Here is a 17,519-nt window from a genome sequence, read left to right as displayed (position 1 = left end):
AAAATCCTTTCCTGAAAATCCTACAGCTTCTGATACTGCGGAGACTTTGTACCTCTGTTCTCTGTTTAGCAGGGGCTGTGAAGTTGATACGTTCCCTGTACATTCAATGGGGTGCTCTATCTCCTTGCATGTTGAATAATGTGCCTGTATTTGCATATGAATGTAGAAATAAGCTATGGGTTCCCAAAAGAAATCTTGTAGAGATTACCTAAAGAGGAAGTACAATTCAGTGTCTCTCTCAGCATACGTTTCGGATGGCTCACATTTCTCAGTGCTGCCAGTGAGTTATGCAGGCCACCCCAGCATAGTCACAAAAGTGTTTATATAATAGCATGTCATGACTGCACTACTTGTTTTGAAAGGAATGTTTTGCAGTTACAGGAAATTTTCTCTAGCTACATACATCTGTGAAGCATGACTCCCTTAAGACCATCATTCTAACCTGAAGACAAGGAAAGATGTGAAACTAATGGTTAAAGCAGGTCAAAATACGGCCTGATTTTTTTTTTCCCTCCCTGAAAAGCATGATTCTTTTGAAGTAGAATCTTTTGGACCCTTGAGTTATTTCTTTAACTGTACAACTAGGAATTTTCTGTCTTTGTCACATAAAGTTCTAATTTCTAGTTTTGAATCTCTTCATTTCTTATACATAACTGACTATACTTTTTGTGGCTTTTAGATCAGTACGGTGCCAGGGGTGAAGATTTCATATTAGGAGGAAAATCTCCCTAGTATGTTATTTAAAAACTTAAACCACAGCTGTTAGAAGCTTTCAGGGTCTTGGAATGATAGCAGTAGGATAAAGAGAGGTAAATGCAGGAAGACAGACAGAGGTAAGAGTGCTTCGGCATCAGTAGGGGCGTGTGTAAATGGCAGGGTAGAGGTCATAAACAGCAGTGGAATGTTTCCTATGTTTTCTATAAACCTTCAGTGATTGTTAATATTTAAAAGTAACAAGCACCAAAGTGCCTTTTGAGTGGAAAGGCTACAAGGAAACTGATAATCCCTATCATATAGAATCTGGTTTTGAATCTGTTGAAAGATGATTACATCTTCTCTGTAAGAGAAAGTAAGGTCAATCAAGTTGTGTCAGTGATCTGTGTTCCTCTAAAACCCAGTTACATGCTGCCTCTGTAAGGGGGTTTGTCTATGAAACTTGAATGTATGGGTCTTTAGGATCTTCACGAAAGGATTTTAATGCAGATTCCTAGGAAAAGTGCATCCCAAATCTCCTTGCTGGGCCACACTGGAAACACCTTTCTGCCCCTTCGGCCTGTCCAAGACAGGCCACAGCAAGTGATTATTCCTCAGCACCAGCGACCCGGACACAGCAGTGCGGCACAGCGGGTTGGCCGAGCAGTGCTGAGAATGGGAAGGTTGGGCATTCTGGTTTTCTTCACAAACATTGTCTTTTCTGCTAGACACTCCACCTCTTTCCTTCGTAACTGAGCTGGGTCATGCACCATCTCCTGTGTTAGTGTGTTTGCATACGTCCTGGTGGGCCTTAGGTCCTGCTGTAGTCGCTTTGCCCGCAGTCGCGGGTGAGGTGGTTGTGATGGTTGCCTAGCCTGGTCATCAGACCAGTGTTGATGATCATTAAAGAAAGGCACATGGAAGTCTACTGTTATTAATAGTGGTGTACAGAAGGACGGATTTCATCACCCCACACCAATGAGCAGAAGCTCCATGCCAATGTAGGTAAAGCACCATCACTGAACACCTTTGTGAGTGCATGTCACCCAGAGGATCAGCTTAGTTCATCTCTGCAGGGCCACTGCAGAGCGGAGCCTGCTGGGGATATACCCGAAATGGATGTGTGCTCTGTCCCTGCAGGTCAGCTTCTCTGGCACAAAACCGGCTGCCAGTTTTGGCATCCTACTGCAGCCTTTTCCACCTCCACTGCTTGCTCTAGATTTTCCTGCTGGAACTTGGTCTCTATATTCAGAATCAAACCCGCAGCTAGCTAGTCACCTGCAATTACCAGAAAGAAGAGGATGAAGAAAATGTAATTACAGACAATTTGCAAAATGAACGATGCATTCATTTATACCTTTGTTTAATTTCTGAACTTTGAGTGCATTGTAATATGGATATGGAGAGGGGATCAGAGAGTACAAATATTTTTCTTGCTTAATATTGCAAGTGATCCAAAACCAACTGGTTTCTGCTGTTGGAGGTAACCAGATTTGAAGTGGAATGTACAGAAGTGCCACGTAGATGACTCTTACTTAAAAACCTCTTTCCTGACCCAGTGATGACACCTCTAGGATCTATGGGAGCTTTTTTTTTTGCTGTGAGAGTTGTTTGCTGTGACTTGTTTTCCCACAATACCTTTGTTTCTCAGAAGATACACTGACTTCAATTGGCTGATGGTTCCCTGCACTTTTGCATTCCCCCAAGACTTTTTGTCCTGATGGAGAAGTCAGTCATGCCTGTTGTGGTCACTTGACGCCTTCCCTCTTAGATTCTCCCTGGGAAGAGGTATGGCTCTAGCAGTAGATGCCATGAGTCTGAGTAGACAACACCATGGAAGTGTGGGAGTTGGGAGTTCATGCAGCTGCTGCATGAGGGGAAGGAGTGCAATTTGATTTCTAGCAACTAATATTTCACATAAGCTAGTGTGCTGTTTCTTTTCTATAAGAACCTTGTAAGTGGCTAACAGATTGGTTTCCCCTCTCTCTGTTTCTCTGTTTAGCAGGAAGGAACGTCCTAACTCTCTGAATGTCTTCCCTCTCGCCGATGGCATGGTACGTGGGCAGATAGGGGCCAAGATCGTCCCAACACTGGACCACTGGCACCTGAGTGACCTCGGCCAGCTGCAGTCCAACTCCAGCTACAAGGTTTTATAGACCATCACGGAGCAAGGGTTTCCCACTCTCCCACTGTCAACAGCATTCCATGTTTTCATTAAGATGGAGACCAATATGTGTCCATAACCCTTTGCAGCCTCTCCCTGCTGTGCGTCTGCTCCCTTGGTAGCTGTGCTGTGGGAGGATATTCTTTTGCAGATCTGGCATATGGTGCGGGAGGGATTTGACACAGCTCCTCATGCTTCTTGTCTCAGTGATAATCTCCTTTACTTGGCTGGCCCCAAGTTGAGAGGAATGTGTGGGGAGGCAGTTAGAGATTTAGGGAAGATAAATCCTTCACTTTTTTATAGTATATTTGGGAGAGGAAATGGAACCTGTCCCCTCTCTCCCCCTCGCTAAGAGCAGTGCTTTTACACCTGAGCTGGGACCAGGCACTGGGTTGCGCTTGCTTTCCAGTGTTTGTCCTTTTTGACTGATCACTGTTCTGGTCTTCCTGTCTTCAGTAAACAGGTCTCCTAATCCTCTCTGGATACCCAGGTCTTGCACTGTGCTTAAAGGTCCTCAGTTCCTCATAGATCTCATCATTGCTCTAGACTTGCATTGTCTATCTTCAGTACACTTGTCACCTTCAGTGCGCTGCTTTCTGCCCTGGGGCTTGCCAGAAAACTCACAGCACTGCAACTGCACTGAAGCAGCTGCATGGTTCTGCCTGTTGCTTGTGGTGCTCTGCTCTGCCATTCAGAGACTGGTCTGAGCCCAAGGACCCAGACGTTGTGCTCTTAGCTGACACCTCACTGCAGTTGTTCAGTTTAGACTACACACAGCGACCCACATTTGCTACGAGCTATACTTGTAGAAGACTTTGAGAAGTCTTTGTGCTCAGGATACCACCAGATTCCTCTCTGTGAATGATGTTCCACCAACGCCTGGTGACAGACCTGAGAGCCAGTGGTGCATCTACCCAGGATGGCTTACAGTTTGTCCACCGGTATCTCAGAGAGCTTCTGGTCTGCTTTAAAAGTGTCTGGTAAAATTTACTTTCTTTCTGCCTGGAATTTGTAGAACATCAGGTGTTCTATGTCACAGCTAAGGACTGATCTCTTTTGAGAAATTGTAAATCACTAATCCTGTAAAATACATTGAGGCAGTAAAGGCAAAGAGGAGGGAAAAAAGCAAAGAAAGAAAAAACCCAACTTCTTGTTGTGCCCATTCTGCATGTCTCCAGATTACATTAATGGTACTTTGGCCTGAGGGACTCTGCAGGAGTGGCCTTGATGTGTAGCACAAGAAATTTAGACAAATTAAAAGTTTATGCAGAAAACAAAGCAACTTCCCTTTTTTTAACACTCCTTTGTAAAGTAGCCAGGCCTAGCACGTGCAAACTTTAGCACTTTGTCAGCCCTCTGCCATCACAGAAGTTGGAAATCCAAAAGCAAGATCTTCGGATAGGGCGGAGACAGTTCTTGGAACCCAACCCTTGCTGTAGTGTTAGAAGCACAGAAGTTTGGGAAACATAGCAACTTGCAGAATGCCAGTCAGGTACTACAGCCGTTTCTGGAGAGCTTTGCCTGGAATTAGGGAAAGGCAATTCCACAGTGCAATAATGTAATTAAGGATGGTGGAAGCAAAAATAGAGCATGAATGTGTTTCTTCAGACTAGTGCCATGCCAACACAACGCTGCTGCAGGGACACAGACGGCAAATGCACAGAGACCAACCCACTTCTGGTTCTGGAACCAGTTTATTCCTTAAGATCTCCAGGCGGTGCTGTACACTATGATGTGAACATGGCCTCGAGCTGTCTAGTGATCAGGTGTGTGCATCAGGGGTTAGTTTTTAGAGAAGAGCTGGGAGGACATTGGGAAGATCCATCTTCCACAGACTTGCTAAGGCATAATTCTTACAGAACTTCTGAAAGAAGTTGAGTGGATCTCACTGATAGCCCAGCGTCTGCATCGCAGGGTAGTGCAACAGGAACCCAGATAAATTGGAAGCTTTGATGTCCAAGTTCAGGCAGCGGAGGGTTACTGACTGGATCTCTTGGTGATTTGTTGGTGGTAGTGTCAGGCAAAAAATTCAATTTCTGGTTAGAAGAAAGCTTTGTGCAGAAGTAGTAGTGTGCTACTCCAAACATATCTGATGACAGGTAGTGCTGGGATTTGTGTTGGTGCTTGTTAGGGAAACTCAGAAGTGGGATGGTGGGTTTAAGGACACTAGCCAGTAGGGTGGAGTTAGAGAGCTTGGGCTGTGGAAGACTTGGATGGGGTGGCGTGTTACGGAGGATTTCCTAAGAGTATGGAGCAAACCTCTGAATAATTAAAGGATGTGATTGATTGACTGACTTACTAGATTTGCAGTTTGAAATGGAGATTTTCCTCCTGCAAGCTTCTTGCACACTCTCTAACTGGAATGCTATTTCTTAAATATTTTGCATGACTGAAATCTCGGCAGTATTGCTCATGCATTCCCCGCCTCTTCTTCAACAGCTCTGATATTTCACTGACATCAACTGCACACACATGACTCACCTTCCCAGTATGTATATCCTGACTTTTCCAACTAGTTTTCCTTCTTCCTGGGGCCATATTATAGTTATATTTTTTATATTTTAAGTGTCCTTGTATAGTTATTATTACTATTTTCTGTTTTAGTTGCTGTCATTATATTATTTTATTTTTACATTCAGTTGTACATTTATTTTATATAATGTTTTAGAGATGAAAGTCCTTAACGTTTTTGTTTCTATGTACTATGCTTTCAGTGTTATAACCATACAATTGTGGCTTCTCATGGTGACATATGACTGCTATGAATGTTGGGCCTTTGCAATGCATTTTGGAGGTCACTACTACACATTTGATGTTTAGGAGGTTGACAGGTATGGTTGTAGGTAAGTGGTGGTTGTGGAGAGTATTCTTTGGGTGAGGTATGGGTGATGGAGAATGCCTCCTATGCTGTAGAGGAGAGCTGTACACGTAGTGGAATACTTAGCATTAACAAAGCACTCAGGACAATAGAAGGAAGATACCAGCAAAGATTAATAGAGCTTCTGGACTGTGAAGAGGAGCACTGTAGTAGTATTTATATTTGGGAGGAATTTCTCCAACGCAGGCTGGTAGGTTGATAAAGTATGTTTGCTAGGTAAATATAAAACTTGGATGTATAATCAAAGAGTAAGTGAAAGACCAGGGTAATTACTCACTGATGTGTTCTGAGTGGGGCAGATTATGTCAATAAACAAGAAGTTACAGGGTATTTCTGATACAAATATATTGCCCTATAGACACTGATGATTCAGGGGTTCTGAATGACATCTAGTTCCTAAGAACAAGGAGTGAAATGTGGACCCACCTGGGTGTCTCTTACAGTGCTAAGATGCTCATGGACTTTGGTTATGCTTACGGACTTACAGTGGGTACAAGAACATCTCTGAATCCTTTCATCCAACAGGAGTTTTTGTTTGGGGAAAGATGTTTTATGGTTGCACTTTATACTCGATACTCTCTGTCCCTTTGTACATTAGAAAGCACAGCAAGCAAACTGCAGCTGAAGTAGTACAAGGCTTACTGGATCATATTTGTTCTCAGAAACCCGGTTTGGTTTTTTTTCTCTTTACATATTAGGAAAGTATCTCCTGAAACAGGATATGAAGTAGAGGTGGGAAGTGTGGTTTTCACATGTAGCATCCTAAGTGCAAAGTCCCCATCTCAGTCTTGATGCTAAAATCAGTAAATGTGCAGGGAGATGATCTGAATGTCCATGTGGGAATGTGGGTGCTGTTTGGACTGACAATGCAGAAACTATGTACAAAATGTGGATCATATTTAAAGGTAATGGAGTTTTAAAATATCTTAATTTCCAATATGAATGCACAGATGCACTGTAAAACCTTTGACTTTCACAGTGCAGTGTACCGCAGGGTATTTTAAGATAAACATACAGAGGCCAGTCTAATTAAAGGAAGATCTTAAGATTCCAGATTTTTAAAAAAATATGGCTGCAAAGGGTTAAGTCACCATTTTTATCAGTCTTCTCTCTCATCCCATTTTGATTTTTGTCATGTTGTGAAGTTATTATTAGAACAAGAGAATGAGACTTCCACATCAGTGAAGTGAAACAGCGTCACAGCTCCAAGGTTGGGAGGCTCAGAGCAGCCTCTGAGCAGAATCAGGATCTTTCTAGTACTTGCACGGGAGGGGAGAGGCAAGTAGTAAAGATTAAAGCTGAGATTGGATGTGCAGATGCTGAGTGTCACTGCACCCAGTTGCAACTCATTATCACATATAACTCTCAACATTAATTTTGTCATCTCCCTGCAGGCAGTAATTAGAGTGGGCTGCCGTGAAGAATGGGGAGATCTCATTTGGGTCTGGGAGTGATCACAGCATTGGTCAAGACGTTGATTGGCTGACTGTGAAGCAGGGGTGCTTTAGCTGACAAACAAGGGTCACAGTATAAAATTCTGACAGAGCCTTGAAAGGCTCCCATGTTTTTCAAGAGGTGGTATTACAAGAAATGGGGCTGTCATGTCTGTAAAACAGAGCCATTTGTGTGCATGTCACACTGGGAATCCATCTCCTAAGTTAAATTTGTCAGCTTCAGATTTTTGAATTCATGTTGTCCTGTCATTTGAAAGTGGGGAGAGCACACGTGTTTCTCCTGTGCTGTCAGTCTGGACCCATGCCTGGCTAGCTTCTGCGCAAGGTGGTGTGGGGACACAGGTCTCCTGCGCTGGCGAGGTCACACCATCCTAGCTTGGTATCCGCTTTGCTTCTGCAGTTTAGTGTCAAAACCACTTGGCTGTTCTCTCATCCAGGTTGTGTTGATGGCTTACAGGTCTTGGATGATGTCATTACTGTCAGAGGCCACTTCAGATCCTTCCCAGGCAGTATCCATGTTGCCTTCCAGTCTTGGGAAATGCTGGCCTGGCTTACACAAGTGCCAAAGCCCTTCAGCTTCCGCTATAGTCAGTGTGAGCTGCGGGTGCTTTTCACGTACGATAAGGCCACCTCTCCTGAGATGCATGACAATGAATCACATACTGATGTGACTTGTGAAGAACAGTGTTTAGTAGTAAAGGAGAAAGGATACCAGTCCTTTCACAGGTGGGATTTGCTTGCTGAGTTCAGCACGAGAACTCACTGCTTCATTGTGGTTGCAGTGCCTGCTGTCACTGGCAAGCGCTGGTACAGCGAGCAAGACTCATTCTCCATAATGTTTTAAGGCAGCCATACACCAACAAATGGGAGATTAATTGAAATATATAGCTGTGCTTTTCCCTTTTTGTTCTTCCCTCACCCTGGAATTGCCATAGTGCCCCCAAGATGAAATGTCCGAATCTGGGCAGTCCTCAGCAGCTGCCACACCGAGTACCACTGGAACCAAGTCCAACACTCCCACGTCATCTGTGCCCTCTGCTGCTGTCACACCCTTGAACGAGAGCATCCAGCCCATCAGCGAATATAATGGCACGACCAAGAGCAATAAGAGGGCACGAGAAAAGCGGAACAGCCGGAACATGGAAGTCCAGGTCACGCAGGAGATGAGGAATGTCAGCATAGGTATGAAGCTGGAGCTTGGGTACTTGGTCATTAAAGTAATTGACTTCCCAGTGCTTGTGTCCCTCTGTTACAGGAAGAAGCTGGGAGACTGAGGGGTAATCAGCTTCATAAGCATAGAATTTGAGGTGGTCTTACTTACAGGGATACGTGAATGAGAGAGTGCAAATTGGGTGTTAGCAGTTTTCTGGGTAGCAAGTTTCAAAAATGTTGGTAATACAAATGGTTTCACAAATATACAGGATGAAAATAGGTTATTGACTTCAGTCCCCTGCAGTTGCATTCATGCATGTCATAGAACCTCCTTCATGAACAGTCAAGTCCCATCTGAGTCTAACCTAGCTTTTGGAAAGCTGTTTCTGGACCTCATCAATGTGATAGTTAAAAGCTTCCACTTAGTTTTCTTTCTGGACTTCTGTTCATAAGTATTTTATATCCAGTTGTTCATATGCCAGATTTGTCAGTCAGATGAAATAATTATTTTCTGTTCTGTGTGTTTATCCACACCTTGATGTGTTTAAAAACAGCAATTATATCCAGCTGTTTTTCTCAGCTAAATAAGCTATTTTCTTTTAGTTTATTTCTCATACAAGAAACCCCCCAAATCTTTGGAAGTTATAGTTGTTTTCTCTCCACTTCCTTGGAGTCCTTTAGTAATTTGAATTAATGATTTCTTGTCAGGAAAGCCATCACCTAAGCCTTTAGCACCATGCTGTTTAAATAAAGAAAGTGGTGCAATAACATGATAAAAGCCCCTTTCTGTGCTTTTTCATGTAGCTAATCCAAGGTAGTGTCTGAGCAACTCCCAGCCTGTATTGCATTTAGATTTGCAGAAGCTTTCAGAAGGGAGAAGTGGCCTGTTTTACAGGTCATGAACTTATATACGAAAGGACTGTAGAACTAGCCGAAGATCACAGAATCACAGAATTGTCTAGGTTGGAAAAGACCTTGAAGATCCTCCAGTCCAACCACTGACCTAACACCGACAGTTCCCAACTACACCAGATCCCTCAGCGCTAAGTCAACTTTACTCTTAAAGCCTCCAGGCATGGGGACTCCACCACCTCCCTGGGCAGCCCATTCCAACGCCTAACCACCCTAACCACACGTTCTGTAAAGAAATGCTTCCTAATGTCCAGTCTAAACCTTCCCTGGAGCAATTTGAGGCCATTACCTCTTGTCCTATCGCTTGTTGCTTGGTTAAAGATCATAAGGAAAATCTGTGCAGGAGCACAGGCATGAGCCTAGCTCTCTGAGGTTAGCATCTGAACCATCTTTTTTCCTAAGTAATACAGAAGAAATTCCTCTGCTAACATTCACAAGCTGATTCCTAACAAATTAAGACTATAAACAACACGTTAACATCTTTTGTTGTAGGATTTGAATGAGAATTGCTGTGACTAAGTGCCATTCTGTATTCATATTAGCAGCTGAGGGGGTTCCAGGGTCACAGATGTCAATGTGCCAGAAACTAGTGTAGTTCTCCATAAAAACGTATGGCTTCTGCATAACCAACTATTAAATTGTGGTCTGTTCAGTGATCCTGGCCAAGGCAAGTCAGTACAAGCATTGGTATCCGAGAAATTGAGCACGGATGTCAGTATTTTGAATGACCTATAAATACTTACCCTTATTTTTACAGTTGCTGCTTTACAAGCTTGTTTACAAGCTTTCTTGGGTCAAAGTCTGCTTTCTTCTGTATATGTGCAACTCAGATGTCATCGTACATGTGAAAGCTTCTTTCTCCTTGGTGGAAGTATCATTTTGTGGAGTCTGGTCAAGGCAGATAGTTGTATCTTTCCTATGCTCTGCATATTCAACCTTTCAGCTAGTTCTCACGCGTAACGCAAAACCAGATCTCCATGCTGAGCAGAAACACAGATACTTGAATTTTAATTATGCATTTATGCATCTGTAATTCAAATGTCTCTCAGTGATGCAAATGCCTTAGAGATGAACTACCAAAAAAAGGTACTCAAAGGTATTTGCAGAAAAGCTTCCCAGCTTGAAAAAATAAAGAAAAGGAAGCTTCTGTTTCTGTGAGCTTGAGAACCACTGGTGTAGGGATGCCTACTTTGGCAACAGATACACATCATGCTTTGTCTTCAAACATGGCATTTGTTGCCAGCTGGTGCACAATGCCAGCCTAAAAGAATAAAATCAACACTCAAGTTGTCATGGGCTTTGTATTTTTGGCTACTGAGGCAGTTTGGAAAGGTCAAAAATTTCACATCTAGCATTGCTGAGGAACTAATATAGTTTACAAATTAGGTCTTTAATCCTTCAAGAATTTCTTGTGTGAACAGGCACTGTGTTCATATTGCTTGTTTAGAATAGGTGCACGTCTGAGCTTTTGAACAGTTTGGTGTCCAAGAAATGTGACTTGTCAAGAGGAGGAAGTTCCTTCAAATATTGGCTTCAGGCTGTAGATTTTACAGAAACCAGAGTAGATTTCATGGATTGGTTTTTCAAGTGAAATTTCACTGTAATGGTTTATAAACCAGTTGCAGATTTGAGAATTGGTATGGAAAAATTATTTCTATTAAAACTAAATAGTGCTAATTCATAACTACAGCAATCTCTATGAAGCTATCCAGAAAATCACTTTTGTTGTCTTTGATCTCAGCTAAAGCTGCATGGTGATTGAAGAGTTTTTACTGAGAGATAAAAAGTTTATTTGGAATTTATTTTATTGGATGAAGTATTTCTGGTTATCACATTTTAGTGAGGATTCAGGCCAATAACCTTGGTGACACTGTGGTATGGTGGGGGCGAGGGAATGCCTATGGTCTTCCTGCTCTGCAGTTGAAGGCACCTTCCCAGCACTGGTGCATTTGTGACTCTAGATGATCAGCCACTTTCTGTTCCTATTTTAAGACTTTGAACACAACACTGTAAAGTTTTGAAACCTCAGCATTTAAAGCTGTGAAAGGAACAGCATCCTGTGAAATCCTGATCCTATAGATCATATGTATTGTCTTACCTAGGAATGGGCAGCAGTGATGAATGGTCCGATGTTCAGGACATCATAGACTCTACTCCAGAGCTGGATATGTGTCAAGACCCCCGGCTGGAACGCACTGGTAACAGGTATCGATTGTGACTTTTCACTGTGTGCTCTTTTGCTTGGTTTTATCAGGAGTGAGGAATGGATGCTGTGGCTCACACTGAGTTCAAGATGCAGCTGTTCAAGAAAGTCTGTATGTTCTGCCTAGTGTGACTATGAGGGGTTCTGACCTTCTTTGGGTTCTCCAGAGAAGGGAGATGTCTGTGGGTAATCTGCAGAAGGATCTGTCCAGTTGACCCAGAACTGGGCTTGTTTGCCTTGCTGGATCGGGGAGGACGGAGAGGTGGAGCAACAGGAAGTTTAAGACAGGCAAAGAAGACATGGGCTTAAACTAACAGGAAGAGGGAAAAGATGCATTTGTCTAATAAGAGCTCAGTTCTGAATTCAATTTTGAAACCTCAAGCTTTTTTCAGTTTTAATTTTTTCAAGTATTTGAAGATCAGGAGCAGGGCTGCTCCACGAGGGAGGACAAGCAGGAGTAATCCCAGTGATCCCAGTCCTGCAGGTTCTGAGCAGAGAGGGCAGACCACTGATAATGAGCTCCATCAGCAGCCCCAGACAAGGCAAGGGGATGAATTGGGTCCTGGTGCTACCCATGAGCAGCAGGAGACAGGGCTGAAGACAGGTACATCTACAGTGTAAAGAAGGACTGAAGGCACAGGCATGAGGTTAAAGGGAGGCCCTGGACCAGTGGGTGGGTGTGGGTCCCAGGTGAGGCTGCTTAGAGCAGTTTTAACCCATCAGTGCACTCAGGGCCTCCACAGAGTTCTCTGAATTAGCAGATTTTTACTGAACTACTCTGCTGCTCTTGTTCCTGTCACTCATTTTGTGCTAAATAGGAGGCTCCCTAAAGGCTATTAATTTTGACACCATATTTCTGTGAGGCATGTATTAGTCTAGAATTATTAGGCTAGCTACCTTGATTCATTTCTGCTAAGGTCAGGTGGTTAATTTTACAGGATTCATTAATTTTTACCCTCATCCAGTGGGTAATTTGGCGCCACAGCAGCAAAAATAACCCCCTAGCTCTTGCAGGTATGCAGAAGATCATACCCTGACAAAGTCAAGGCAAGATTTTCTCACAGTCCAAATCTGGATGGGATTTGCCCTGTTGAGCACCCTCATCGGGAAGAGGATGAACAGCAATAACAGATGTGTCTCTCAACTGTGAAGCCACACACAGTTAAGCTCCCCTCAGAATATGTAGGAGGCATGGGCAGTTTTTAAGGTCAGATGCAGGAGGAATGTGGGTAGCTGGAACAGCTCTGTGTGGGGAAGTCAGAAGTGACTGATGAGATCAGATCGAAAATTGGTCAAAGCCAAGGAAAAGAAAGGAGTGGAGAGGATTGCTGTGCTGGGGGCTCTTCAGGCAGTGATCTCTGATCCAGGTAGTGACACTGAAAGCTCCAGGAGACACAGGCTGACTCAAGCTGTTGAACAGTGTGCTTGCTGCTTTAAAAGCAGAATGCTTTTGATATACACAGATTCTGAAAGTTGAGTGTTGAAGAGGTAGATTCCAGCTGATTCAGGTCTTCAGGTCAGATGCTGAGTGCTGGTTGCTTCTTGTCAGTTATGCTGGCCATTAGACTGCCTGAACTGATGACTTCTGGTGCAGTCAGAGCACCCATTTGTAACTCATCAATTCTCTCAGATGTCTGGGTAGCTGTAATTTCTCTGTAATTAAAAAAAAACCCGTATTTTTTTTCCTTTTCTCTGCAATGTGCTGTAACTCTGCAGTAAGGGAGGCAGCTACCCCACCCCATTTGTAACCTCCAGACTTTATCACTGAGACTTGATTTATCTGAGAATGAAGCCACCCAACTTGAGATAATCTCAAGGTCAGTGGTACTGACCTTTCTGTTAGACTGCTGGAAAAGTTGCCCAGCCTTTCTGCATGCTGGCTGATTCCCCTCATACAAGGCAGGGCACTTAAAAGTGTTTATACCCACATTAAGACCATTTTTTAGAGCAGGCAACAACAATCCCAGAGGTTGCCTCACCCTCACCTCCTGTAACAGCTATTTTCTGTTTGAGCCTTGAGACTGTCAAGAAACACAAGAAGATTCTTGATGGTACCAAAACCATTAAGATGTGGAAATGTGCTCCTGTATGATATGATTAGAAAATATTAACTTTGATTTACCTTTAATGAAATACATTTTGCTGATATGTGAAGAAGCATTTCAGCACACAGACTCACCCAAAAAAGAAACTTACCCTCAGGCTGATTTCACTTACTAGTTGGTGAAGAAAAAAAGACCATTGCTGTTTTCAGCATTTGAGTCCTTATCTGATCTTACTGCTGTCTTAAGGCTGCTATCTAAATTGACAGGAATGTGGGAATCCTTGCAGAGTCTAAAAAGCCAGAGCTGAGAGCTTCTGTGAGATGAAATTTTTCTATCAGTTATTGCATAGTCATTAACTATTATGATTTAAAAGGAAGTCAGCTGCGTGAGCTTTGAGGTTGTGCTTGATAGGTACTTGTCCTTGATATGGGGAATAAAATGTGCTTTTTTTTCTTGACTCAGTATATACCCTGAATCAGCCCATGGCGAACAGGTGGAATGTGCTCTCAGGGTTTTGTTTGCAATGGCCTGGGATGCTCAGTATTTCAGAGAGGAATGTTCTAGTTTAAATGTTGCCAAGTAACAAGAGTCCTTATTTTTTTTTCTTCCAACAACAGCCCAACACAGGGGATTGTGAACAAAGCATTTGGCATCAACACAGACTCTCTGTATCATGAACTTTCCACAGCAGGGTCCGAGGTTATTGGAGATGTTGATGAAGGAGCAGATCTGCTAGGTAAATCTTGTTCAGAACCATTCTCTTTTCTCTGGTACAATGACAACTATATTAAGCTTCTAGAAGCCCTTAGATTATCTTTTTTTTTTTCAGAACTTGGATGTTTAGCTTTTTAAAAAATGGCATGGAATTTGAGACATTATGTGACCGAAATATGTACCTGCAGTACAGTAATGCTTATGTAGAAAATAACTTAAACTGTCGGGTAGCTTTTATTTGGGTTGTCTTTATGTGTGTAAGTTGCTTTTCTATAGGATTCTCCCACACAAACAGTTCAAAGACAAAATTTGTTCCTTCTGCTTCCTCCCCAAAATTTCCCCCACCCAGTAACTTTACACACTAACAATTTCATTTGGAATAAAGAGTTTGTTTAAAATTTGCAAGAAAGTAACTCCTTTTGTTAAGTTTTTGAAGTTTGAATAGTATGGAAATATTGTGATCTGCATTGCAGTTTTTACCCTTTAATAGTCAGTCTAAGAGATGTAGTAATTCACTTTTTAGGCTGATTTTGAAGGAGTTTGTAATACCTGAAGTCTGGCTGTATTCCACATTCCTGACGAGGACTTTGAAGCAGTCAGAGAAGCAGCTTTGCCTCAGGTGGCAGTCTGAGCCCTTGCCATACTTTTTGGTGTGGGACTCTTTAGTATCTAGATCTTAACTGATGACAGAATTTAATCAAGTTCTTAAGTCCTGCTGACTGTTTTCCTGAATCAGGACAATATGAGTGGTCTTTGCATACTCAGACAACACAGGCAAGTGACAAAGTCTGTAACTGTGTAGCTCACTTTCTGGTTTACTGCTTGATTTAAGGGAACCTTAGAAGACATGAGGGCTCCAACAATATGCCTTTTATGGTTTTAGTAGCAAGAGGTCTGATCTGAAAGTGTACATTTCCTTTCTGGTGATTACTGATGTAAGAGCTGCTTATGGATGGGCTTGTAAGTTTGGTTCTGTATTTATGTCCAGAACAGGATGAGCTGAATCATGTCACAGATTTGCAGCAGCTCACCTTTGCAGAAATTAAATTAGGGAGATACTTGTATCAGCTCTCAATATGAGTCTTGTATCAGGACCCTCTAAAGGGGTATGTTTCTGCAGAGGATACACTTTACCCTATTCACCAAAGACTTGACCATGACAGTGTGAAGACTGGAAAGAAGGTTAATACAATACTTCTTACTTTATCTGAGACAATATATCTGCGAAAGTGTTGCTATTACAGGCAATAGAGTGACCAGAATGTAGAAACAAGATCCCGACTATCATCAGAACACTTGCAATACCTTTTTGATATGGAGAGGTGTGGTTTCTTTTTTTAGAAGCATGGTGCTAGCCCTGCAACATGCAAGGGAGCTCTTGTGCATGGATTGATGACCATTGCCTGAAGTGCTAAAACATCTATTGTTTCACCTCAAATTCGAGATTGCCAGACGAAAAACATCCACAGAAGATTCAGGATGAATGCACAGGCTTTCTCTGCCTGCAATTGGAGCCCCGATGTGCAGATACTTACAAAATTAAGAATTTAAAAGGAAAAGCAAGATTTCCAGGTTTGAGAATCACCTGGATGTTAGTCATTGCAGAAGTGCTGGGACTCCTGCTTAAAGTGAAGATGACAAAAGGAAGTACATGTGATGGTTGAAGCTTCACCTACCTGCTGTGGAATGAATTTTGAGTAGCCGGACCCCATACGTTGTTGGGAACTCTTCCGAGCAGAATCAAAGCTGACAATCTTGCCATTGCCCATCTATTTTATCTTGGTCTTCAGGTGCTTCCTTATCTAAGGATGGTTGATTATATGGCTCTCTTCCACTAATCACTGTGCCAGCTGCTGCTTTCCTTCTCTCCCCAGAATGGCTGGGGCATCAGGAACTGTCAGCTGCTAGGAGTTACTATTCAGGAAAACTATTTGCTTGGTGTAAGAACTGCTTCAGACAACCTGTTTCCCACTTGTGGAAGCCTGCCTTCTGGGAATCCATGTCCCCTCTGGATCACCCTGTAGTCTGACTCAGTGATCAGTGAGAAATGCAGACTGTTTTCAAAGAGCCAAAGATTTTAGTTGCCCAAACCTTGCAAGTTTGATCACCACAGCTTCAGTTAAAGTCAAAGGTGCTTCACCTCTTCCCATAATAAGGCTGCCCAAAGACCAGTGATTGATTTTGGGTTGCGAGATGTCTGTTGTTTGGCAGTTACCCCCTGTAATAAAAGCATACAGAGACTGTTAAACAGTGCCCATGTAAGTGTGGCTTGTGAAGTGTACATTCCTGTGCTGGGACAATTTTCTGGTTTGAGCAGAGCAGGAGAACTCCTGCAGGTGATCATGCGGAGGGCTAGCAGAATAGGAAGGCTTCTCCTGGTTCCTTTTCAAACCTGAGAGATGGGCTGTGAGGAAATCAGGTAGTTCTGTCAGTTTCTGCGAGAAATGTTCCTTTTGTTGAGGTCTGGCTTATGACTTTGTCCACATAAAAGTGTTCTTTAAAATGAACACACATGTTGCCAGGATTGTACAAAGGGAAGAAGACAGAGAGAGATTTCAGAGGTCATGTTTCTGACGAAGAAACCAGATATTTTTTTTTTTTTTTTTTTTTTGCTTTGTGCAACAGAGTGCCCTAAGAAAGTCTGATAGGGGTGGAAGCAAAAGGCTAGATCTTAGTACTGACAAATCTGTCAACATTATTCAAAATGTTGCCTTTTTTTGTTAGATAATTGTTCTGTCTTCCTGCTGTACCTCTGAGTCTGAAGATCCACAGAGGAGGACGTGATGTAAGAAACAAGATCCACAAGCCAAAAGAGTTCCCTCTCTGGGTCATATTTGGAGCTCACTTCTCTTTGTAAATCGAAAGAATCAATGAAGTTTACCCCATCTAAATTAATTTTGAATACTTCTTCGAGTCTCTCTCAAAACTTGGCAACCAGTCTTCAAAGAATATTCTCTTCTTTTGGACTCAGTTTCTTAAAGAAAGAGAAGTCTCATTAAAGAGGACTTTAAAATAGAAGGATCTTACAGAAATTACCCTTGAACAGTAGCTGGCAGACAAGTCTGTTTCCTGAATGAAAAATTTCACTCATTCCTTCTGGATATCTGCAAAGTGGCAAACATTTCTTGGTACAAAATTAGCACTCTTCATCACAATTTTTGAATATAAAATAATAAATAAAATATGTGGGTTCCCCCCCCCCCCCCCCCCCCCCCCCCCCCCCGGCCTCTAGTACAACTTTACATACATGAATCTGTATAGGAAGTATTCTGGAGAAAAATGTGGAGTGGTAATTTTAGACCAA

General features: G+C 42.6%; 1 protein-coding gene across 28 annotated transcripts in view; it reads left to right on the top strand.

Annotated features, from left to right (window-relative positions):
* Positions 1-17,519, top strand: part of MAPK8IP3 (mitogen-activated protein kinase 8 interacting protein 3) — a 76,369-nt gene that overhangs the window by 27,663 nt on the left and 31,187 nt on the right. For 13 of the 28 annotated variants that reach the window (XM_074886603.1, XM_074886597.1, XM_074886591.1 and 10 more), the window contains 4 exons: positions 2,696-2,840; positions 8,125-8,371; positions 11,356-11,458; positions 14,119-14,237. In XM_074886603.1, the coding sequence (XP_074742704.1) occupies positions 2,696-2,840; positions 8,125-8,371; positions 11,356-11,458; positions 14,119-14,237 (614 nt within the window). The other 15 variants (XM_074886611.1, XM_074886608.1, XM_074886607.1 and 12 more) reach the window with 5 other exon arrangements.

The sequence above is a fragment of the Strix uralensis genome, chromosome 16 (assembly GCF_047716275.1).
Source record: "Strix uralensis isolate ZFMK-TIS-50842 chromosome 16, bStrUra1, whole genome shotgun sequence".
In the NCBI taxonomy this organism is placed as follows: Eukaryota; Metazoa; Chordata; class Aves; order Strigiformes; family Strigidae; genus Strix; species Strix uralensis.
Note: the sequence above shows the minus strand (reverse complement) of the source record. Positions and strands in the feature narration are given on the sequence as shown.